Source organism: Notolepis coatsorum, assembly GCF_963971535.1.
Source record: "Notolepis coatsorum genome assembly, chromosome: 19".
Lineage (NCBI taxonomy): Eukaryota > Metazoa > Chordata > Actinopteri > Aulopiformes > Paralepididae > Notolepis > Notolepis coatsorum.
The window spans coordinates 35,149,498-35,176,676 of record NC_140183.1 but is presented as its reverse complement, the minus strand read 5'-3'; the positions used below and the strand labels follow the sequence as shown (position 1 = coordinate 35,176,676).

General features: G+C 41.4%; 1 protein-coding gene and 1 pseudogene across 3 annotated transcripts in view; one reads left to right on the top strand and one right to left on the bottom strand.

Annotated features, from left to right (window-relative positions):
- Positions 1 to 213: 213 nt before the first annotated feature.
- Positions 214 to 27,179, bottom strand: part of LOC311246339 (uncharacterized protein) — a 72,460-nt gene continuing 45,494 nt past the window's right edge. For both annotated transcript variants that reach the window (XM_084336489.1, XM_084336490.1), the window contains exon 5: positions 214 to 2,094. In XM_084336489.1, coding sequence (XP_084192615.1) covers positions 1,439 to 2,094 — 656 coding nt within the window. In that variant the 3' untranslated portion in view covers positions 214 to 1,438. The remainder of the gene's footprint in view (positions 2,095 to 27,179) is intronic.
- Positions 17,048 to 18,157, top strand: LOC311245885 (Y-box-binding protein 1-like; annotated as a pseudogene). Its single transcript has 2 exons — positions 17,048 to 17,140; positions 17,343 to 18,157. The product of its transcript is annotated as a Y-box-binding protein 1-like (transcript).

The window sequence follows — 27,179 nt, the reverse complement described above, 5'->3', positions numbered from 1 at the left end:
TAATAAATATGAATAACTATCTATATAGCACTTTTCACACATGGACCGCAGTCCAGAGTGCCCCACAGCAATTCGTATAAAATGAACATTTTAAAATGTATAAGGAAATGATGTTCACGAGGTACAGGGATGAGGAAGGGACTTGATATTCACGGGTGTTGACATTTTTATTTTATTTCTTTCATGTTTTACATATATAGTTTTTGTTGTTTTGTTTTGCATATATATAGTTTTCTTTTTAATGTTTTAAATTAGTACACTCATTTGAGTAGTGGAAAAGGGGTAGGATTAAATAAGTGTATACTTCTTCTTACTCCTTTTCGAACATGTAAATTGAGTTATGTTTTGCTTTTGTTTAGTTATTTATTTTGTTTGTATTCTTTTACATGTTCGAAATAAAGATTTCAAATCAAAATCAAATCAACATAGGCATAAAATCAGCACACAGTTGACAGAATAAAAACAATGCATAAATCGCAGACATAAGAATAGGTATAAAAGACAATGAAAGTAGTGCAACGTAAACGTGCAGACATAAGAATAGGCATAAAATAACAACAAGTACAATGTTGCTCGAAGGCATGTGAACACCCCCGGAACAGCCAGTCCCCACAACACCCCACACATCAATCCCCACCACATCCCCATTCAAGAAACACCCCTCGATAAAGCATTTCATGACCGAAGGAAAACAAACAGCCCGCGTGCCACTCACACTGCCATGCACAGCGACGGGAATGCCACCGCCGCGGGACGCCCCATCTCCCTTGCAACATTATCGCCACCCACCTGTCCTGATGGTCAAGATCTGCCCAATTCTCAAAATCTGCATGTCACAGAAGTAGTCCCCGCAGCAGGCTGCTTCGCCTTCTTTGTAAAATAAAAATTGGTTAGAAGGGTTACTTCTTTGATATTTCGTTTAACTTTCGACATTATCCTGGATACCTGTATTTATTTATTTTAAACGGCGGGTGAAGTTTGATTTGTGCCTGCAGACTGCAGTGCAGCGCCGCCACGCTCCGAATGGTAAACGCAAGAATAGCATGCATGTTGCATGCGTATTACGAGTAGGGTATATCTGCAGTGCCGCAACCCCATAGATTTATGCTATTGTCTATTACGGTGAATTAGTGCGCAAATCATTAATCATACATCAAAATAGCCTAATTTTATTATTATACACGATGACAATACAGAAAATTACAGAAAAATTAGAAATGCATGGCAAAAATAGCATTTATTGTCAGTATTTTAGAGACCCCCCCAAAAATTCACAAATCATGTTTTCAGGGGAGCTGATGTCTGATCTAGGGGAGCCATGGCTCACCCAGCTCCCCCATGATTCGCACCCTGGACTCAAGTCACAATAAAAAGACAAGCTAGAGGATACAGGGTTCTCTCCTTTATCAATGTGCAGGTCAATTAATAGGTTTGACTTTTAAATAATCTTCTCTCCCAAGTGAAGTTCCTTATGTTTTCTCAAATATACTGAGCTACTGAATCCCTTATCGCACAGGTTACAATGGTGTGGTTTCTCTCCTGTGTGGACTTGTTTATGTTGCTTAAGGTTTGCTTTCGTCCTAAAGCTCTTATCACATTGATCACAAAAGTAGGGTTTCTGTCCTGTGTGAATTCTCTGATGATATTTCAAGCTTACTAACTGACTGAAACTCTTCCCACACTGGTCACAGTGGTAGGGTCTTTCTCCTGTGTGAGTTCTCTGGTGGATTTTCAATACGCTCAGACTTCTGAAGCTATTTCCACAATCATCACAAAGATAAGGTTTGTCTCCTGTGTGAACGAGCTGGTGATATTTCAAGCTTACTAAGTGACTGAAGCTCTTCCCACATTGGTCACAGCGGTAGGACTTTTCTCCTGTGTGAATTCTCTTGTGACTTTTTAAATGACTCTGCAATTTGTAGCTTGTTCCGCACTCCTCACAGTTATAGGGTTTCTCTCCTGTGTGAATGTGCTGGTGCCTTTTGACAGCACTCTTTGAACGGAAGCTTTTTCCACACTGTTCACAGCTGGGACCTTTTATTTCATCCAAGCCTCTTTGTTTATTCCCAGGCACGACAGGAAGCAGGAGGGTATCTGGATGGAGAAGAAGAGTGTCAAAGAAAAAGAGAATTAAGATTTTATTCAGCTTTAGTTACTATGCAAGAGGTTACCTAGTTTTTATAGTTTAACATATTGTAGTCAAGTCAAGTGTTCCTTTATTAATCCCCTTGTGGAAATGCAGGTGTCATGGCAGCAAGGGGGAGAGGGGAAGGCAGGTAGGCAATTTAAAAAAAAAAAAATTGTCTTATATATATATATATATATATGTTGTGAAGGATCAGATTAAACCGAATATATATATTTATTTATGGATATATATTTAATAGTATTTGTATATCGTTTGATATCCCTTGTATATTCCTTGTACATATACACTGAATATCCCTTTAGTCTACTAACAGCCCATAATAGTTTCATTCTCTCATTGGACAAGAACTTGGCGCCAGCAGCCAAGCCCCTTGGTTCAAGTTCAATCGTGCCGACGAACATGTCGTTACTAGCCCCGGTTCCACGTAGGAATACGTCTGGCGAAATACGAATGGTACTATTTGTTCACAGCGCATATATATATGGCGCAAGTAAAGTAGAACTTTCTTTTAGTCCCTTAGCCCTTAGTTCTTTACCCTCCAACCTAGTGGCAAGTCGTTAAGCCTCACCCACGATACACGTGTGGTGCAGTATGGTCAACTTGGCCTCAGAATGGCATTGAGACATCGTGTGGATTAATAGTTGAATTGTCATAGTTTGGCACTATACCGTCGAGTGGGACGTATTTCTATTAAGTTAATAATAGTCTATTATGTATGGTGCATCGTTCGGTTAGAGTTATAAAGTGAGCAGTACCCCCATCGTTTCCTCGCGTTATCTAGAGTCTTAACCAGGCTGGGCAGACCACGTGTGGTGCTTTCATCCGAGGAGTTCTGGGCCAGGACGAGTGGACCTGCACATTGGATTACCTTACCCGGACGACGGCGAGCCCTACACGGCTTGGATTATCTACTTGCTTTGGGTGCTTTGATTATGCCATGGATAACAGCCAACACTGGTAAGTGTTGGAACTACCCCTGAGAGGAGTCCAGGTGAGACGGCGCTCTAACCCGAGTGAGGTCGCCTCACGTCTCTTCGTTGTGGACCGGCAGCTACCATCTACAAGAGGGCCCAGCTGTATTCATCTGTGGACCAAGGTTCTGTGGGCACCGTGTTCAGCACTCTGAATTCTCCCAAGAAATCGTTGGCCAGATGGGATATCGCCAGCGGCTCTCCTAACCCCCCCCCCCCCCCTACTGACTTACAACCAGCGGGACCCCCTTTAGTGTATCCAGCTATAATCATTTAAGTACCATCGCTATAGTTCCCTAAAGAACCAGGTTGTATACTTGCTTCCTGCGTAACCAGAGATTGGACGTTCAATGTTGATTTGCCTACGAATACTCATTTGCCTTACAAGTGCATTCAAATCATAAATGTCATTAAGTGAACGTTGTATATACCCTTTGCTATATATTAAATATTCGATTTATACATTTGTGTGGACTTGGTTTCATGGTGGGAAAGTGTTCATCATATCTATATCATGTACTGTGTGGCCAGTAGTTAAAGTACATAAAGCGGTAGTGGTTTAATGATACCATACTTATCAATACAGTCAGGGAATTGTACCCCTCAGTTACAATATATATATAATCGGTTCCCCTCTGCACTTAAAAAATTGTTTCCCTTTATTTAACCAGGTAAAATGCTTGAAATCAAAGATCTCTTTTACGAGCAAGACCTGACCAAATGGCAGCAATTAAAAGAATAAACCAAGTTACAACATAAAGGACAAAACACAGACAGAAAAAGGATACATTTATAAATTAAATTAAAAAGAAATGTGAGCACCACCATAATCCTTAACATTATGTATCAATGCATTTGCAAACTCCCACTTCAGACGTTGCAAAGTCTGTGACATGAGCTTTAAAAGCAGGCAATGTGAAGGGCCTGTAGCTTCAGAGTTTTTTTTTAAGTCCGTTCCAAGTAGAGGGTGCAGAGTACATGAAAGCCCGCTTCCCAAACTCAGTGCGAGTTCTGGGGACTGAGGCATAAAGATAATCCTGAGATCGCAAGCTATAAAATTGATTATCAGAGATAGTGAGATATGTACAGAGGTATAAAGGTAACAGACCAATAAGTGCTTTATAAATAAAGTAGGGCTGGCTGTCAGTTTATCACGTTAATTAGATTAATTAATTACACAGCAAATGATCACGTTATGAAAATTAACTAAAAATGTATTACAAAAAAAAATTAAAAATGTAATCTCATTCATTCCATAAGAAAGTAGAATACACATTTACAGCCTTTTTTAATATGGTCCATTTGCATGTTCTTGGTATCTGATTCTAGGGACATCTATGGATCGCAGGGAATGTATTCCCAGTGTCAGAAATACTGTGTCTGTTACTAGGCTTGAGTAAATTATAATGAACCAAATGAGAATATCAATAAATCTTTTTTAATCTTTGACTGTGAAACACCATGCTCAAGTTGACCAGACCTGGAAAATCTAAGCAAATTAATAGATGGAAGATGATTAAACAGAAGGTTTTGTAGATACAGTACTGAATTCTGCCATCCGGACACATGCAATTTGAAATATGATTATAGAATATAGAATATCAGGCATAAAATGGTTATGTGATTAAAATGTGATTAATTAGATTAATTAATTACAAATCCTGTAATTAATTTAATACATTTTTTTAATCGCCTGACAGCACTAAAATAAAGGTATACCAATGGAGAAGCCTACGAGCAGACAAGGACAACCAAAGTACAATGATGCGTGAGTGATCGACAGCCAGTAATAAATCTTATGACACCATGATGAGTAAAGCATATGCAATGAGGTAGAACAGGCATTCATGTACAATACATCGCCATAATCGAGCACTGACAAAAAAAGTGGCAGCGACAAGCCTCTTTCCAGAATGAAAAGAAAAACGGGACTCGTTTCTAAAATAAAAGCCCAGCCTTTTTCAACTTCTTAACCAGATTTTTAATGTGGGGTTCAAAAGACAGGTATAAAACCCAGATATTTAAAAGTGGAGACAGACTCAATAAGAATTCCTTGAGTTGTGTACACTACAAAAAGGGGAATGGGCTTTAGATTTAGTAAAGACCATCATTTATGTTTTATCTGCATTTAGTACAAGTTTTAGCTGCAGGCATTGGATTTCTAATTCCTTAAAAGCAACTTGCAAATACTCCACACTCCACAGCCCTTGACAAGGTTCCTGCACAACAATAAATAACTATCATCCAGACACTTTTACCTAAATCACAAAGGGCCTAAAATGAGCCTTGTGGCACCCCCTTGTGGACAGACAAGACATCAGAGGAACAACCATACATTTGTATACATTGAGTCCTGTCAGAAAGGTAGTTACAGAACCAGCCAACAGCAGTCAGGGCCCACATTGCTGGCGTCAGGTGCACATCAGAATCAGAATCAGGGTTTGACTTGAATTTGACAGTACTTTGACTCGACATATCTGCATGGCATATGTCAATACCTGGAGCTCACATTCTAACCATTTCCTCCTGCACCCACACCCCTTACCCTAAACAGGGTTTGTATCCTATTCCCTACACCTACACTCCTTACCCTAAACCGGGTTCATATCCAAGAAGATGACCTCGTTAGAGTCCAAGATCATACCTACTGGAATAAAAGGAGGAAGCAAGAGACCAGCAATACCTCTAAGTCAGAACAAGACTTCCTACTGAAGAGACTTTACTCTCCAGACCCAGATGTAATCCGTATCCTCATATCACTAGGGTACAGGTATATTGTGTTTTATTATAAATAAATAGAGTAGAACATAATTATATTAATAATAATAGTCCAGAGTTCTCCACAGTACTAGACAAGTTATACAAATTAGATCATGCCTAGGGGTGGTTGTTAGGCCCGAGGCGTAGCCGAGGGTCGTTAGAACCCCCTAGGCATGATCTCATTTGTATAACACACGACTTCAAGTGATGTAATGTCTCTTATACAATGGCCGAATTCACCCAACCTTAAACACACAGTAATTGAAGCATAATGGAGATTTATTCACAAAACCATCCACAGAGAAAGTAGATCCAATAGTAGATCCACTAGTAGACACCAGAGGGAGCTCCACAAACCATGTTAAACCCAGATACAGTACTGCTACATCTATATATTTATGACATACCAGATTTACAAATACAGTACTGTTTTTGTAGGGTGATTATGGTTTATTTACATTGAGGTTCTGGGGTCACGTGGAGTGTGTTATACGAAATACCCTCCCCTCCCACCTACCAATCTCCTACCTACCAACCTCCTCAAATGTAGTTTCTTCATCAAATGTATATACTCTCTTTTTTAGACTCTTCTTGTATCACAAACAGTACTGTATTTGTAAATCTGGTATGTCATAAATGTATAGATGTAGCAGTACTGTATCTGTATGTCATGTATGTTATGATGAATTGAAAATGGGGGACCCTGATGTAAACAAGACGAAAGTCTTTCTCTGGTCTGCAACCCCTTAACACTTTGACTGCCATGAAACGTGTTTTGACGTCATTGCTGGCCATGCTCAAGTTGCCGGGGGACGCTGTACAGCGTCCTTATATCAATATTTCAAAAATCTGCGATCGGATTCATATGTCCCCTCCGCTGGCCTGAGATCCACCAGCAGGACCCACTGAGCTCTCTGGCGGTTCAGGAGCGCCATCTGGTGGCCGATCGGCGCAATCGCTTTAACAGGAAGTGGCATAGAGGTTGTGCTACGTCCGTAGTACTTCCGGGTGCTCGCTATAGGTCCCGCGACTCTGGCTCGTCACGCTACACAGTGATCGATTGCCAATAACTCGATAAACAACATGATTTGGACGTATATACCATTATACAAGCTGGAGATGGACCGGGTAAATTTACATCCCATAATGATAAGATTTCAACTCTACGATGATCGCCCAACGGCGCGCGGAGACTGGGGTGAGTTTCAGCGTGTAACGTTACCGTCTTCGATACTAACTGCTATTATCAACATTTGACCCACATTAGATGATTGGTAGAACGCTGCCCACGGAATTATAAACGGCCCCTAGCCCATCCGGTCAACATCAGATGACGTGTAGTAACTTCTAGAAGTACGTCTAGTTGTAATTTTTTATATCGCGCTGATTGCCATAAAACTGTATTGCATCATCAATATAATGTATTTGGGGCTATAGATCACGTTCTGGAGAAAGCTGCAGAAAGAGATGAAAACATACTTATACATTAGACCATACTTTACTATCAATATGTGAATGAAAAAGTTTAACGTTGCTACACAATGAACAATACATATAGGACTTTGAATGGGCCCTAATAATGGCAATGTAGCAATAGAATTTAAAAAGTTATAGCCCTGCAAAGAAGGGGACTTTCTCCATAGACAAATAGCGCTGGCAATCTATGGTATATCATGAATTTAACCTTAGGCAACTAAAGTGTTAACAATTGTGTGTATTGAGCCGTACTGTATTGTACCCATTCTGCAATCTGGTAATACAATTTTCAATCAATCAATCAATCAAATAAAAACGGGTTGATTGATTGATTGACATTTTTACTAGGTAACTTCACTGTGCTTCTTAAACAAGATGTAGCAGTACTGTCTATCTGTATGTCATGTATGTCATATAATGTTATGATGAATTGAAAATGGGGGACCCTGATGTAAACAAGACGAAAGTCTTTCTCTGGTCTGCATCCCCTTAACAATTGTGTGTATTGAGCCGTACTGTATTGTACCCATTCTGCAATCTGGTAATACAATTTTCAATCAATCAATCAATCAAATCTGACAAAATAAAAATACGTCTGCCACTTTTTTCTTTTCTTTTGTTTCACAATGAGTCATGACAAATTAATTACATAATCCATGTGTATGTAACAAACTAACATTCCAGTTGACTATCTTTTTTGGAGGATTTGTTCAAAAGCTATTCATACTTCCATTTTTCTATCTATGGCGGATTGATTCAGACAGAAAAAATTAAGTAATTCGGTTGTGAGAGGGATCTGGGGTCACGTGGAGTGTGTTATACTAAATAACAACCGGCAACTTCACTGTTTCAGCCAATCAGAATCAAGAAATTTGCATGCCATTGTATAACATGCGCTAGTTAGTCCAAAGCTATTTTCGTAATTTCTCTTATTAACACATAGTCCGCCATGCATTGTACCCATCCTTGGGCCCAGTCTGCCAGTGCTGTAACCCTATGTTTACCTTCTTTGCAGGGCTATAACTTTTTAAATATTAAAGCTATATCGACATTACTATGGCCCATTCAACATCGGGTATCTATCGTTCCGGATGTGGGAACGTTATATTTTTTCATTCATACATTGTTGTGTTAATACCGTCGTGAATATAAGTATATTTTTAAGGTTTTCTGCAGTCATTCCTAAAACGCAAGTTATAGGCCCTGACGCATTCTTTCCTATACACACTATATAAAAAAATTCAAATGTATATGATCGGTATACATTATGCTTCATCATGTGTGAAGGAAAGGGGTGGGGGGGGGGGGTCGTTTATAATTCCTTGATAGTCAGTAACCCTATGGGTTGATAGGTTAATAAGATGGATTGCCGTGAAATGAATGAACAATCGGGCTGAAAATAACGTTAGATTCCTCTTACCGTTCGCCGATGAGAATATATTCCAATTATTTGACGTCGATCTGCTAGATCCACTTCCCGTTTGTATGACGCAATAAACGCAGAAATCATATTGATTATTGCATTTAGAAAGCGATCCCAATGCACTCAAGTGTGTATCTAGATCCACGCTACAAGATATTACTGCCGGAGGAATTTCCTTGATGCACCGAGCGCCACTTCCGGTTCGGAGTGTAACTCGCCCGACATCCACCAGGCGGCGGTATTGAGGCGTTGCAATATCAGACAGGGTCCAGCTGCAGCAGCGGAGGGAGGCTGGATGAATTATGAATGCCATGGCGAAAAAATGTAATATTGATCCCAAAAAAACGAGTTTATTCGTTGTTGGCGCACAACGCATGGCGGGCAATAGCGAGTATACGCGTTTTTGGCGCACAATGTGTTAAGTCTGTAAAGTCCAGAATATACCATGTCTGGAGCAGACTTTATTTGACCAGGGTAGGTTTTTCTTTTTTCTTTTCTTTTTTCCAATATGACAACACAAAAATAATAATAATAATAATACATAAAAAGACATCCCAAGACATTAACTTAACACAACAATGACTAGACAATAATTGAGACAGACCGTACAGTTATCATCCCGAGCCCCCTCCATCACCACCCACAGCAGCCACGATCCCCAACCCTCGAGGGCCCCCCAGAGTCCGGCACCCCAGCGAGTCAAAGCATCATGCCTCTTTAACACCACGACTCGCCGAGGCCCCGAACCAGGGCCCCCCCCCCACCCTGAGCCAGTGACACTCCGACCCAAAGCGGCCCAGAAGACATACATAATCACTTATACAAAGAACACCAAAAAAACGATATACATGGATACTCGCTCGCAAAAAAGGAACTAGTCTTCAATCGCCGAGATCTCGGTGGAGTTGGTTTCAGCTACGACCGCCACCTCTGCCATCTCTTCTTCCACCCTAGAGAGCGGCGTGGTCGCGCTAGCTACATCCTCCTGTAGCGAGTCCAGTCTGTTGGTTAGCTGCAGCATGCTAGCATCGAGCTCAGCACGGAACAAAGTCCTGATAAATTCGCCGTCAACCTCATTTAATGTTCCAATCTTGTTCGGTATTTGTTTAGCCATATCTACGAGGTATAATGCGAGTGTATGTTGTAAAATTAGCGTCGTAATCAATATTAAAGTGAAGTGGTCACGGAGCTCAGAAAAGTTACGCTGCCATCTGATCTGAGCGTAAACCGGAAGCCAGGGTAGTAGGGCTGTCTTAAATACTTCGAAGCTTCGTTCGATGGCACGAGCTTCGAACATAAAAAAAATAAATCGAAGTATAAAAAAAGATTTGCCTCAAATCTTGCGCCTCCATTCCAATGAAACGAAAGTAAGTGGCGCCTTCCCGCCTCCCTTCCAATGAAACGAAAGTAAGCGGCGCCTCGACTCCACCTCTCTACAACAAGCACGTGGAGATTATCTGTGTTGAAAACAACAAGGACATGTGCAGCAGACATGTCGACGAAGAAGTCATCAGACGTGTGGTTACACTTTAAAATATGCAAAGACAATGCCCAAAAAGCCGAGTGCCAGATATGCCAGAAGAAAATGGCATATCACAACTCTACAACAACTTTGTCAAATGACCTAAAAAACGTAAGTATCGTTGTACACGACGGCGATGCCACACAAAACATTAATAAGGCTATGCCTATGCTGCTATGACTAATGTGTTACCAAGTGGCTAATTTAATTGTAATCATCTGCTTTTTTAGGTGCATTGTCTGATATAATTATAAATATAATATAATTGTTTGCTTGATAGACGAAGGTTGCAACATAATTATGTAATGTTATGTCGTTGGCTGTGAGAGCAGCCCCACTGCACCCAGGCAGCGCAGCCAAGTGAAACCTTGTTGGCTGCGTCAGTCACGAAAGGGGCTACTTAATTAATGAATACAATCCACTTTATTTATAGAGCACATTTAAAAACAACAAAGTTTACCAAAGTGCTGTACAAGTCCCACAACATAAGAAAAAAATTATAATAAAAAATATTATAATTAATATTATTATTATAAAAAATTCGAAGCTTCGAATTGCCAAAAAAAGCTTCGAAGGTCAGCCCTACAGGCTAGGTTCTATTTATAACCTTTATTTACCCAGGGTAGGTTCTGTTTATAACCATTATTTACAGAGGGTAGGTTCTGTTTTTAACCATTATTTATCCAGGGTAGGTTCTATTTATAACCTTTATTTACCTAGGGTAGGTTCTGTTCATACCATTATTTTATCTCACTTTATTTAATCTTGAAAGATCATTGACAGCTAGCTTTAATTCATTAAAACAACTACAGACTGAGATGAAATGGTTGGCTATTATAGCTTTAAACTGACCAATGGATACTAAGTATTGAGTAAGCTAAGCCAATCACCGGAGCGAGCATGATAAGGTCCAGAGTTACCGTCCAGTAATGAAGTGACGTAGGGTGGAACATCATCAATAATGACTTTATACAGAAACCGATGCCAATGCAAGTCACATCCCTCAAGCACTCAACCTTGTCATACAGGATACAATGATGGGTACCATAACTGTCAGAAGTGATACATCTAAGGGCAGAAATATATACAGAGTCCAGAGGCTTAGAGTGCCTATAAACTACGTCTGCATAATCCAAAACAGACAGAAAAATTGCTTTGATGACCCTCCTTCTGCTAAGCATAGTAAAATAGGTTTTGTTTTCTGACGCAGTTTACTTGCGACAGTGGCTCGGGAGGTAGAACAATCGTCTGGTAATCCGGAGGTTCCTGGTTCGATTCCCGCTCCTCCCGGGCAGCGTGTCGCAGTGTCCTTGAGAAAGACACTTGACCCCTAATTGCTCCTGATGAGCAGATTGGCACCTTGCATGGTCGCCTCCGCCGTCGGTGTGTGAATGAATGGGTAAAATGTGAGGAACAAATTGTAAAGCGCTTTGGATAAAAGCGATATATAAATGCAGCCATTTACTTGCAATGAAATGGCTTGCATGAAGCATGAAGGGTAAGTGACCACATTTATACAAATCAAACAGGAAGTGATAACACATTCCAACAAGACATCTGCACAAAATACAACTTACAAGCACAACCTCTTCAGAAGCATGAAAAGCAGAAAGATATATACAGAGTAGGACTACATCTGAAACTACTGAAATATAAACACTCATGACTCATAGCAGCAGTCTTTAAATAATAAATATAAAGAATGATACATGAAAATAAAAATAAACAATCAAATGAAACGGGTCAAAACATTTTCCTCATCGAGGCCTCTAGGCTCTAAAAAACAATCCAGAAAATAAATATAAAAGCGTTCCCTTTGTAGCAAGAGCCTGTCTCTATCGCCTCCTCTTGGCGGTCTCAAGACTTGCTCTAAACCCATGTATTTTAAGCCAGAAATATCATGTCCTAACTTATTAAAGTGCCTTGTTGCAACTGAAGACTTCTCATGATTTCTTCTTATAGAACATTTGTGCTCAGAAATAAAAAATTTAAAATGTCTTCTTGTTTTTCCAACATAGTAAAGGTTGCAAGGACATTTGAGCAAGTTCAAGTTCAAGTTCAAGTTCTTTAATAGTTGTCATACAGAAGTACAGAATACTTTCATACAAAATGCTTCTTACTGTTACGCTCCAGAGACTGTGCTAGACAAGATAGTATCAAATAACATAATAACATAATATAGCATGAATTTAGAAGAAGAAAATGAGGTCACAGTTGTTCGGTATAGACATATGTACAATGTTCTGAGTTACCATATAATATACAATACACAATACTATGCAGTGTACTAATGTACAGTACTATCTAGTGCAAAGCAGAAATGGGATGAGGTACAATTTTAGGTACAATTTACAGTAAGGTGTACGAGTTGTAGTGCAATCCTTCATCCATAAATATAAAGTGTGGGGAGTGGGTGCTACAGTGTGTTTGTTTAAAGTGGGTGTGTGCTATAAAGTGTGTGTAGTGGGTGCTACAGTGTGTTTGTTTAAAGTGAGTGTGTGCGTGTGGATGTGTGTGCTATGTGTGTTTGGTGGTTGTTGTTGTGTAGTGTTCATTCATTGTTCGTTTAGCAGCCTGATGGCCTGGGGATAGAAGCTACTTCTGAGTCTTTCTGTGCTCGCCTTGAGACTCCTGTGTCGCTTGCCTGACGGCAGCAGTTCAAAGAGGCAGTTGTTCGGGTGGCTCGAGTCCTTAATAATTCTCTTAGCCTTCCCCTTGCAACGCTTGTAGTAAATGTTCTGGAGGGTGGGGAGCCCCCCTCCAATTGTGCGTTCGGCTGAACGTGTCACTCTTTGTAGTCTGCTTTGGTCTTTTGCAGTGCTATTCCCAAACCAGGAGGTGATGTTGCCGGTCAAGATGCTCTCTATTGTACATGAGTAGAAGTTCTTAAGGATCTTCTGGCTGACTTGGAACTTCCTTAGGCGCCTGAGGAAGTAGAGGCGTTGTCGTGCCTTCTTCACCACACTGTTAATGTGTATGGTCCATGTCAAGTCCTCGGATATGTGGGCTCCGAGGTACTTGAAGCTGTTGACTCTCTCAACCGGTGCCCCGTCGATGCTGAGGGGGCTGTAGTCCTTGACCCCCGACCTCCTGAAGTCCACAATCATCTCCTTTGTTTTGCTGACGTTCAGGGAGAGGCTGTTTTCCTGGCACCATCCCGCCAGGACCTTGACCTCTTCCAGGTAGGCCCTCTCGTCGTTGGCAGAGATCAGGCCCACCACCACTGTGTCGTCAGCAAATTTGACGATTGTATTGCTACTCCGCTGAGCCACACAGTCGTGTGTGTACAGGGAGTAGAGGAGGGGACTCAGAACACAGCCCTGGGGGGCCCCTATGTTGAGGGTGATGGATGAGGAGGTGCAGTTGCCTGCTCTCACCACCTGGGGTCTGCCAGTCAGGAAGTCCAAGACCCACTGGCAGAGGTCATAGCCCAAGCCCAGGTCCCTGAGCTTGGCTATGAGTATGGAGGGGACTATGGTATTGAATGCCGAGCTGTAGTCGATGAATAGCATTCTCACATAGTTCCCCTGCCTCTTGTCCAGGTGTGATGCTGCTGTGTGCAGCACATGGGATATGGCGTCCTCCGTGGACCTGTTGGGGCGGTATGCAAATTGCAGGGGGTCCATGTTGATGGGGAGGGAGGAGCAGATGTAGCCCTTTAAGTAAACCACAAAATCCAAATGACAGGTGATCCGGCCTCTAACAGTGATACTCCTACCTGTACTTGGTTGTAAATAAAATGTATCTTTAATCATGCGATGACATTGGTACAAGACAAACCGATCTTAGGATTTTACTTTAAAATGTACCAGTAATTGTTCACAATATCACACATATCTCTAGAAATAGGGCTGAAGGTGGACACCAATGTCACTGAGTTGCTTTTTACTTTGTCTTTATGTGTAAAAAGGGATCGTCTGTTTATCCGTTTAGTTTTATTAAAATAATTCTCAATAAGGGCCTGACTATATTATCCTCTAGATCAGCGGTTCCCAAACTTTTTGCCGTGCACCCCCTGTCACCTCCTGACCTAGCTGACGCACCCCCCAATGGGTTTCTGTTAGAAAAAATTGTTGCTGGTCTCCGTGCACAGATTTAATTTTTTATTTTATCTCTTCCCACGGCGACTATGGATAGGGAATTTCTTTATTTAATTAAAATGTTCACGACAACATGGATGCATGTACTCTGCCAACATGTTTAATATCCATAATACTAAAGGTTTGACTACGATTTTTATGAAATTTTATTGTAAAAAATTTTTTACCACCATTAGCCTTTTCATGTCACGCACCACCTAGAGGGCGCTCGCGCACCACAAGGGGTGCGCGCACCACAGTTTGGGAACCACTGCTCTAGATCAGTGGTGCCCAACCAGTCGACAGCGATCGACTGGTAGATCACGGGTTGATTTCAAGTAGGCCGCGAGATTATTTTTATATAGCATCGAGTATATATATAGTATACACGTCGTGGCTGAGATGAGGCTTGCTTTAGCGCAGAGCTTTCCTCTCATTTCATTATAGACACAGACCAGCGCGGACCTTCAATGACATGCAATTGTAATTTCATTAGACACAGACCAGCGCGGACCTTCAATGACATGCAATATCTGATGTACTGCAAAAAGAATAATCCAATTCCTGATCGCCATTCCAAATATTGGTTGTGTTTATTGATCCAACGTTTCTCCACCAAAACGCATGAATTCAGGGCTCCAGTGTCCCCCTCCTCCATGTGTTATAACGTACTGCATGCCCAAGAAGGAAAACCCGGACCGGCCTTGTTAGATCGCTGCACAGCCCAAGGGGGAGGGATTCCAATGATGTGCAATACCGGCCAAAAGGCATTAGGCGGCGGTATTGGCCTTTTGCGAGCTCAGACCCATTCCCAATGATAACGTCAGGCTGGATGGATGAAAAATGTATGGATATCGCTAATAAAAGAAATAACGATTAAATAACGAGAAAACTCGTCATTGGCACTCAACTGTAACATGCGTTACTTTATGAAGAAGATGTCAATGTGTTGATAAATGAAGTGTGGGCCCAATATGTTAGGATATGCCAATGTCAGCATATTTGGGTCACTTGACCTTTAAGATTCCAGGTATGGGTGTGGTTAGGGGCGGTCCTAACCATCAGGGGGCCATCTTGGATTGGAATCATGGCCTCATGGAGTTTTGTTTGCTTACTGCTATTGTGAGAGGAAGGGGGGATTTTTCCAGGCCTCCTAAAAGATTCTCCAGTAACCAAGGACAGTTCAGCTACAGTGGTGTTTCCCAGTGGATTACTTCTTTTTCCTTTCCTTTTCTAAGATGTGGATCAACCCAGGACTTATCACCTTTTGGACACTCAAAGGTTTGAGTGTTGTTGGACACTACTAGCCCTACCATGCAGGCTGCATGGTCTGGTAGGCCTGAACATTATACATGGTAACATACATGGTAACATACATGGTAACATTATACATGGTAACATACATGGTAACATACATGGTAACATACAGGGTAACATTAGACATGGTAACATTATAAATGGTAACATTATACATGGTAACATACATGGTAACATGCATGGTAACATTAGACATGGTAACATTATACATGGTAACATACAGGGTAACATTAGACATGGTAACATTATAAATGGTAACATTATACATGGTAATATACATGGTAACATACAGGGTAACATTAGACATGGTAACATTATAAATGGTAACATTATACATGGTAATATACATGGTAACATACAGGGTAACATTATACAGGGTAACATTATACATGGTAACATACAGGGTAACATTATACACGGTACATTATACATGGTAACATTTATGTTGGGGCTAATGGACTGTAAAGCTGACAGGACCGTTTTTATTGGTTTGAGATGATTTTTGTTGTACCATACGTTGCTGTGGGGTGCCCCATTTATTTTGATCCTCCTTTTGGTTAATACAACACTTTGAATTTAACACTGTTCCAGTACTCTCATTCTTTATAGCTGAACAGGTTTGTTTATTATTTCAAGACTGTTACAGAAATGGCAACCACGAAGGGACTTTAAAAAAAAGAAAAAAGGAAAAAGAAAACAGTGTAAAATATTCTCTATGTTGTTGTTAAGAGCTTTTGTTTTGATTTGTTAGTTTGGGGTTGCTATACCATGGCTACATCTATGCATTCTCCTATTCCAGGGAGTATTGTTGAAGAAGAGATTGCCTCAGACCAGGGAGAGGGAGAACTTGCTGAGGCTATTATAGACTTCACAGCTGGCCCTTTTGTGACAAGAAGAGATCCTATACAGGATCTAGCTGAGACTCCTGATGACTTGTATGTGAATGATGACGGCTCTGGGGGTAGTGAGGAACGGCAACCTGATGTCACTGTTATCCATTCTGGCGCATTTGCTACCTCTGGGATGGGGGAAGTCGAAGTAGCTACTGACATTACACAGCTTCAGTCACGTTTGAGTGCTGTGGAAAGAGAGATCCAGGCTTTCCATATAAATACAACTAGACAAGATGACATTCTCAGGTGTTACATTGACCGTCAATGTCAACGACTACAACATACTTTTCAGAGCGATATTAATAACCTCCAACGGTCAATGGTGGAGTGTTTGAAAAGACGAGACAAACAGCTTAATGCTCAACTACAAAACCCCATCAGGAGGGCTAGCACTCCTGTACGGGATGATGCACCATCTGTTCACTTTTCAGAACATTTTGAACATGGTGGTATTGAAATGGGAACTGAGGAGCAAGGTTCCCTGCCTTTCATGCCTAGACCCTTGCCCTTGCCTCTACTGCCTGTAGTAAATACTCTACTGCTGCCTGGAGTAAGTCCTCTACTGCCTGGGCCAGACCCTCCACAGTGGCAGCCAGGTGAGCTGATCCAGTTTGAGTCTTCCTTTGAACATTTGCAGAATGAGCACGAATCTGTGGAACAAGGTCTCACACCACTATGGGATGGGGCAATGGCTGCACCGCATAAAAAGAGGAAGCCCTTGGTGGGGCTGTACTTAGCAGCGACCCCTATAGCCCAGTTCGATCGGCAACGGGAGCGGAGAGTGGAAAGCAGAGAGCCCGAAGGCAGCAGCTCTCACCACCGCCGGTCCAGGTTACTATCTAGCACCGGGAAACACACTAGAGAGTCACCGCCGGCACAAGACCACCATTACCAACCAGGAACCATGAGCAGCGAATCCGCCGAAACGCAACAACCACCGCAGCCCGCTGACGACGCAGAGAGCCCGTCCAGCCCGGCCGCCGAAGCTTCCGCGGCGGATAAGAAGGTCATCGCAACAAGAGTCTTGGGGACAGTCAAGTGGTTCAACGTCAAAAATGGATATGGTTTCATCAACAGGAATGACACGAAAGAGGACGTGTTTGTACACCAGACGGCCATAAAAAAGAACAACCCAAGGAAATACCTTCGCAGTGTTGGAGATGGAGACACTGTGGAGTTTGATGTGGTTGAAGGGGAGAAGGGAGCAGAGGCGGCCAACGTCACCGGCTCAGCAGGCGTTCCAGTCCAGGGGAGCAAGTACGCCGCTGACCGGAACCGCTACAGGCGCTACCCCCGTAGGAGGGGCCCTCCCCGCAATGGAGAATACCCTGAGAACTACCAGAGCGATGGCGAGGGCGAGCCGCCGAGTAGCGGAAGTCGTGAAGGCCGCGAGAGGAGCAGCCGCGAGGGGGCAGAGAGCGCCCCAGGGGGAGACATGCAGCCACAGCAGCGCAGGACCTCCTACCCAGGCAGACGGCGCTACTCGCCATACTTGGGAGGCGAAGGCGAAGAGAACCAGAGAGGTCCAGACCAGGGCAGCGACAAACTGTTGGGCCCAATATGTTAGGATATGCCAATGTCAGCATATTTGAGTCACTTGACCTTTAAGATTCCAGGTATGGGTGTGGTTAGGGGCGGTCCTAACCATCAGGGGGCCATCTTGGATTGGAATCATGGAGTTTTGTTTGCTTACTGATATTGTGAGAGGAAGGGGGGATTTTTCCAGGCCTCCTAAAAGATTCTCCAGTAACCAAGGACAGTTCAGCTACAGTGGTGTTTCCCAGTGGATTACTTCTTTTTCCTTTCCTTTTCTAAGATGTGGATCAACCCAGGACTTATCACCTTTTGGACACTCAAAGGTTTGAGTGTTGTTGGACACTACTAGCCCTACCATGCAGGCTGCATGGTCTGGTAGGCCTGCACATTATACATGGTAACATACATGGTAACATACATGGTAACATTAGACATGGTAACATACATGGTAACATACAGGGTAACATTAGACATGGTAACATTATAAATGGTAACATTATACATGGTAACATACATGGTAACATACATGGTAACATACATGGTAACATTAGACATGGTAACATACATGGTAACATACAGGGTAACATTAGACATGGTAACATTATAAATGGTAACATTATACATGGTAATATACATGGTAACATACATGGTAACATTAGACATGGTAACATTATAAATGGTAACATTATACATGGTAATATACATGGTAACATACATGGTAACATACAGGGTAACATTAGACATGGTAACATTATACATGGTAACATACAGGGTAACATTATACACAGTACATTATACATGGTAACATTTATGTTGGGGCTAATGGACTGTAAAGCTGACAGGACCGTTTTTATTGGTTTGAGATGATTTTTGTTGTACCATACGTTGCTGTGGGGTGCCCCATTTATTTTGATCCTCCTTTTGGTTAATACAACACTTTGAATTTAACACTGTTCCAGTACTCTCATTCTTTATAGCTGAACAGGTTTGTTTATTATTTCAAGACTGTTACACAACGCATGGCGAGTTAGGACGAGAAATCTCGTCGTTGGCACTCAAAGTGTTAAGGAGGGTGAGATTTCTGAGAAGGAATTTAAGTTAATGGTGAATGATAACCCAGTAAGACCTATTATTTACACTTTGCCCAAAATTCACAAGGATCTTCATAACCCACCAGGTCGACCCATTGTGGCTGGTATCGGGTCACTTATAGGGATGGGTACCGAATTCGGTACTTTTGAGGTACCGAACCGAAACACGTCGGTACTACCGAGTATCGAATCAAGTGAGATACCGAAGAGAGAGAAAAAAAAAATTTACTTTTTTATTTTCGTGTCAACGTTCACACGCACAATATATGCTTACCTAGGATTTGACTTGATTCAACAACAAAGCAGTCGGAGCAATGGCAAGCCGAAAAATGTCGAAATTGTAGTTATTTGAAGTTTGGATTATTTTTTTTCACGACTCAGGTAGGTAAATTAAATTTCTTGAGACTAAAGTACAGAAAAAAGGTACCGTTGGGTACCAGTATCGATTCACAGGTACCGGTACCGGTATCGGTTCAAATGTGAAAGGTACCCATCCCTAGTCACTTACAGAACCTATATCACAGTTTGTTGACTCACACCTTAAAGAACTGGTTGCAGCACAACCTGGATATTTAAAGGACACTACCGACTTTTTAAGTAAGCTGTATGAGTGCAGTATAGAAGCTACTGATATTTTGTGTACTATGGCTGTTTCTAGTTTATCTAGTTTCTAGCATCCCACATAGTGATGGGTTAAGTGCATCTAGATTTTTTTGGGATCAGAGAATAGAGCTACATCCCTCTACTGAGCAGTGTTAATTTTGTCAACTAAAATGATGACAAAAGATGTTAGTCAACAAAGGTTTTTTTCATGACGACAACGAGACGTAACGTCATGTTATTGAAGACCATGTGACGCTAACGAGACTAAATAGTTTATTAAATATCGTTGACCACAACTGAGGACACAAAAATGTAATTTACAAAAACCAGGACGAAATTTCTCTTCATGTATGTTGATATTGTTGACTAAAACAAGACGAGACAAAATAATTATAACTTTTCTTAATGCCATCGTCCCGACAGAGCAGTGTGACGGGGAGCTCTGTTATTAGCATTAGCTGAAGAGCTATTTGAAAAGCTAGTTTTAGCTTAACGTTACCTTGGCTAAAGCTGGGACTATTCATAATCCAGCTGCAGACCTGCAAGCAAAGTACAGCAAGTTGGCAAAGGAGTATTCCAAGGTAAATCACTTTTTCACCAGTAACGTTACATTGTTTGTATTTCCATCTAGCTCGCGTTAACTAGTGGCTAACCTAGCTCACGCTAATGTGGCTAACTGATAGACCTCTCGCACACAATTAATGACATGTTGCGGACAGCCATACCGGTGACAATGTTTAGCTTTTAGTGCCAAATGGTCACTGGGGTGTCACGAAGAGCGCTATATAAATCCAATCCATTATTATTTTTTTTATTGATATTTTTTGCACAAATCTCTCCAATATTCAACACATATCTTTCCACATCACAATATGCAACGTCCAAGATTTGCCTTTTTCTTTTTTTGTAAGAACATACAAAACATGTAAAAGACTCATACAAATACATTAAAAACTGACATGGAAATTAAAGACTTACGAAATAAAATACTATACATTGTGCATATATATCCCTGATGCACACACTTTACATGTAGACCGATCGACCTGCGAGCAGGTATGTATATTGAAATTCTTTATTCGCATAAACTATATCTTAAATTATGGGTCTAATACGACCGTCGCTTATCAATGACTTGTTTGCAGTCAACATTGTCGAAACGGGTTTTTTTTTTTTTTTTGTCGGTTAATTTGTTTTATACCATTTTGAAAAACGCTTGTTTAAAAAAAAATTCAGCTTTACTGTAATACACTAAACACGTTGTCATTTTTCGGCCCATTTATGAATTGTTTTCAAATAAACGCTAGATTATCAATAGTATATGTGTACTTATGCACGCTATAGAAGCGGGCTGAAAAATCAATTATCTTATTTCCTGATCAGCACACACACACTCACAGCCACACACACACATATGGGACACATTGATATATAGGTGAAAACAGCTCTGATTATCCCAAGACTGGTCAAATAGATTCCTTACCCCAGATCAGATGTTCTCCAAAAAGATTATTCCAATTCCTGATCGCCATTCCAAATATCGATCGCGTTTATTGATCCAACACTGGGTGGTCGAAAGACATATTCCACGCTGTTCTGATGGTGGGCGATGACTGCAATAGGCTCGGATTACATGCCCGACAAGTAACATGTGGAATCGGGACAATTTTTTCCCCATCCATTTCATTCAGTCCAATCCAATGGGGTGCAATACCATCCGGAGAGACGATAGGGGGCGGTATTTTCCCTGTTCGAGATGAGACAGATCCCCACTGGTAAGGTGAGGCTAGATTGATGAAAAATGAATGGAAATCGATCATTAAAAAAATAACGATTAAAAACTAGATTTCTCGTCGGTTGGCACTCAACGGTTGGCATGAACTAACAAGAATTCTCGTCGCTGGCACTCAAAGTGTTAAAGGCCCAATACAAACAACTATCCACTACAAAGATAACATCAGACTTACAATGGCTAAAACAATCATACTATGACCAAGGGGAAAAAGCAGGCAAGATACTAGCATGGAGAATTAGAAAGGCACAAACAGAAAGAATGATAAATACGATCAAATTAGGAAATGGAGAAGAAACGAATGACCCAATAGAAATAAATAATGCTTTTAAAGAATACTATGAAAAGTTATATAAATCAGAATACCCAAAGAACACAGAACAACAAAATTAATTCATGGACAAGTTAGAATTCCCAAAAAGAACGGAAGAGGAACAGAAACTGTTTGATCAAAATCTGACTATAGAAGAATTAAAAGAAGCAGTGGCAGGCCCAGATGGGATACCAACAGAAATATACAAGAGGTTCGCAGGGAAACTGCTACCCCACCAACTAGAAATGTTCAAGGAAGCATATGAGGAGGCGACTTTACCCCCATCCTTAAGATCGGCGATGATTTCGGTACTGAAAAAACCGGGAAAGCCACCCTCAGACACAACTTCATATCGCCCTGTGTCCCTCATGTCTTGTGATACAAAGATCTTATGTAAGGCACTAGCTAGACGCATAGAGAAATCGATTCCACATTTGATTAAAAATTACCAAAACGGATTTGTATTGGGAAGACAGGGATTTCATAACATTAGGAGACTACTAAATGTTCTACATGCTAAAAAAAGAGACCACACTAATCCTGTCATTAGACGCCGAAAAGGCATTTGACAGGATTGAATGGGGATAGCTGTTTGAGACACTTAAAGGTTCGGATTTGGGGAAGGATATATAAAATGGATTAAAATTCTATACACAGACCCAATGGTCGAAATAACTACAAACAACCAAATATCGAAACCATTTAAATTACAGAGATCTACCAGACAGGGATGTCCGATTTCTCCTTTGCTATTTTTATTCGCAATTGAACCACTAGCGATGACGATTAGACAAGACCAGGGAATCACAGGGATGAAAATAGGGAGAATGGAGCATCGCCTATCACTTTTCGCAGACGATATAATACTATACTTAACTAAATTCTTCATCTTTTCTCTCTCTCCTTCAACCTACCCTGATCTCACCTGGTCGGGGACTGACCTTTAGATTAATCTGTCTAGTTTAGTTAGGGTACAGGGTACTACATGGTACTACAGGGTACTACATGGTACTACATGGCACTACAGGGTACTACATGGTACTACATGGCTCTACATGGTACTACATGGCACTACAGGGTACTACATGGTACTACATGGCACTACAGGGTACTACATGGTACTACATGGTACTACATGGCACTGCATGGCACTACAGGGTACTACATGGCACTACATGGTACTACATGGTACTACATGGCACTACAGGGTACTACATGTCTGCTCTTTTGCAGCACCACAAACATGGGAACTCTAACGCTTCCCCCCCCCCCTTCCCCCCCCCCCCCTTCCCTCCCCCATCTCTCTGAGTGCCCGTCTCCTGGCGCTGACTAAGGTGATGGATGCCTCGGGGTCTTGGCCAAGATTGTAGTGACTGCTCTACATGCACCTTCGAGGCCTTGGATCAGTTATTTACCGTCGTCTGTCCGTGGTCCTGTCAACTGATTAACAGTATTAACAGACTGTTAACAGATTAACAGTCAACGCGGTTTCATTGCTGGGTTAAGTACTTCTATTCTATTCACATAATATGCTTACTTCATATATCTACTCCATTCACATATGCTTACCACTTGTATCTATTGCTATGTCCGCCCACTACAATCACATGAGCTGTCTAACGCCTGTCTCGTCTCCCTGTCCCCCTATGACTTGCTGTCCTGGAGTGATGACCGGAGTGTCGGACGTCCCGTGATGAAGGCCGGGAGGTTGCGACCCCCTCTGCGTGCTCCCCTGTCTCCGGAGGTCTCGTAGTGGTGACCGGAGTGCCGGACGTCCCGCGATGATGTCGGGGAGTTCGCGACCCTCTCTGCGCCGCCCCCTATCTCCCTGTCTCCGGCTGTCCCTGAGCAATGACCGGAGTGTTGAATGTCCCGTGACTAAGATGGGACGGACCCTCTTTGCGCCGCCCCTGTGCCTCAAATAGATCCGCTATCAGCTCTATCTTTAATCTTTCAAAATGTTCAGTTGCTATTGCATGCACTCATCTGTGTTTCACTACACACATGAGTGCATGCTTACCAACTGTCCGTCTGCAACACTACTATCACCAACATCTAAGAAGGGAGATCCCCCCTTGAATGGCCCTTCTAAGGTTTCTCTCCTCCACACTGCCTGTGGAGCTTTTTTCCCTACTGTTAGGTTTTAGTGAGTTTTTCCTTACCTTCGCGTGGGGTATGTCTGGGAGTGCTTGCATTCTTTCATTTATTTGCATTCATCTAAAAATGTTTGGACCTTATGGTGTTCTTGTTCTGTTCTTGACTTATTGTTATGTTTTCTTCTTGACTTGTTTAAAGAAGACCTGTACGGCCCATGGGGACATTAACGTGTGTTGTCGGGCCTTATAAATAAATTTGATTTGATTTGATTTAAATTAGACACCTCAATTAGAAATGCTAACGAAATACTAGAGACATTTTGGAATATTTTGAGGATATAAAACGAATCAAAATAAAAGCGCACTTATGTTACTTAATAAAAGAGAAAGGGGAAAAGCGCCGGTACACACGCAGTTTGAGAGCTCCCCCAAAGGGTTTACTTACTTATGGATAAAGATAACCCCGGATATTGAAGACTTAGTACAAAATAACTATGATCCAATAATGACAGATGTAGAGAATAGGCTGGAGTAAATTACCAATATAAATGATAGGCAGGGTGAATATTATTAAAATGACTATATTGCCTAAATTCCTATACCTATTCCAGTCAATACCAATGCCCTTACCGGAAACCTTCTTTTGGAGATTAAAAACAATGTTCACACGTTTCATATGGAACAATAAAAACCCAGGCTGAGACTGACACTCCTTTACCTCCCGTATGACAGAGGAGGGCTTAGACTTCCGGATATGAGGCTTTATTACTGGGCGGCACAGCTCAGGACAGCAATGTTCTACTTTCAATATGCAGATATACCAGCTTGGATGGAGATAGAAAAAGAAGAGACAAAAGGTACACTAGATACATATATGTATTCACGACAGAGTAACTTATTGATAAAACATACAAAAAACCTGTTCCTCCAAAACACAATAAGAAGCTGGCACAAAGCACACTTACACTTAGGTAGAAGGGATAAATTATCGGGATATACACCAATCTGGGGGAATGAGGAATTTAAACGGAGAAGGAATGATGGGGGATTAAAAATTTGGGCAGAAAGAGGTTTAGGTAAGATTAAAAACGTATACATAGAGGGGGAATTGATGACCTTCGAACAGATAGTAAGCACATTTGATATCCCAAGAACTCATAGATTTAAATACTTTCAAATCAGGAGCTACATAGTCTCAAAGAACAGAGGCACAGAGGAACCACCCACATCCATAATAGAAAGACTTACGAGGGACAATATGGAAGGGAGAGGACCATTATCCAAGTTTTATGATGTGTTGTTATCAGGATCGGATGAGAGCTCTTTGAGCAGTTTGCGGGAATGGGAGAGGGACATGCAGGTGGAAATAGCAGAAGAGGACTGGGAACAAGCATGTGAAATGTCACAGACCCTTTCAATTAATACCAGATGTAAACTTCTACAATATAAGTGGGTCCATAGAGTATATGACACCAGAGAAATTACACAAGTTTTATCCCATGATCCCGGATGAATGTACTAGGTGTGGGGTAGAGGTGTGGACCCTGTACCATTGTATGTGGGAATGTGAGAAGATACAGGAATATTGGAAATAGATTTTGGAGCTCATATCCGAGATGACAGAGATAGAAATCCCGACCAATCCTAAGTTATGTATACTACACTTATATCCAGATACATTTCCAGCTTATGCTAGAAAGAGGAAATTGATTAATTTGTGTCTGTTACAAGCCAAGAGAGTGATATCTCTAAACTGGAAGGAGATACAGAGACCAGGAGCTAAACAATGGTTAAAGGAAGTGTCAGAAAACTTGGCAATGGAAAAACTAACATACATACAGAAGGGAAAAACAGAACGATTTGAAAGGACATGGACGTCATTTATACATTTCTTAAAAAACATGAGAATCTAAAGGAAAGGGATAGGAAACAAGAGAGGTAAGGGATAGGGGAAAAAAACAAAAACAGATGAGGGTAGAGAAGCCGAAGAAGGGTTTTTCTATTTTATAATTATTATTATTATTCTTTTTGTATTTCTGTGATTTCTTATAATTGATTTAACATTATTTGTTTTTATTATTGTAATATGTCTGCGTGAATGTCAATTTGAATTATAATTAGGGAAGGGAAGGGGTTTAAATGTGTATTTTTATTTTTGTCATGTGTTACTGTCTGTATACGGTATATGTATGTATGTATAAAAGAAAAAATGCAATACAAATATTGTTAAAAAATGTTTTTTTCAACTAGGGCTGGGACTTGATCGCACTAATTTAGATTAATTAACTACAGAAAGAATTAAAAGTTAAAAAAAATTAAGCATTTAATCGCATGATGATTTTTGTTTATTGTGTAAGAATGTTACCTTTCAAAGGAGACCAGACTCATGCATGTGCTATAAGAATAAGGTATAATAAATAGCAAATAACTTTTTTTCTTAGTCTGGTTTGTTCATAAAAAAATAATAATAATAAGAGAAATTGAGATCAATCAAGAGTTTTTTTTTCCAATGGTCAACTGTTCTGGAATGTACTTGAAAGTACTGCGTTTTACTTTTACCTCGAAAGTGCTTGAGTTTACAAAAGGTCCTTTGCGCTATATATATATACAGGGCCGCCTCAGGGGGTGTGCGAGCAGTGCGGTGGCACAGGGCCTCGCGGGAAGGGGGGCCTCGCACAAAAAAAAAAAAAAAAAAAATTATTATTTTTTAAAAAAAATTTTGCGAGGCCCCCCTTCCCGCGAGGCCCTTTTTCATCACAGACCTAAAATCTAGTTTTGCTTATATATTTCACATTAGACACGTTTGTAGAATGTGTCTGACTTGTTCCTGGCTCTGAGGCTCTGCAGGCAGCTCTGAGGCTCTGCAGGCAGCAGAATTGGTTTCAATGAGGGGAGGGGTTACAGGTAAGGTAGCGTCTGTTGAGTTCATTGTGTGTGTCTGTGTGCGTGCCGGGGGGGGGGGGGGGGGGGGGGGGGGGCGTGGTGCGTGAACGACTCATTGCCAGACGTGAGCGATTCGACTCACGGCAATGAATCGGCTCTTATGAACGAGTCGCTCATGACCGACCCATCACTAGCGTCTGACTATTTCGCGCGTGCAGCATTGGAAGTTATGCCAGCCAAGATGAAGAGGACATCGTTCGGCAGATGGACTGAAG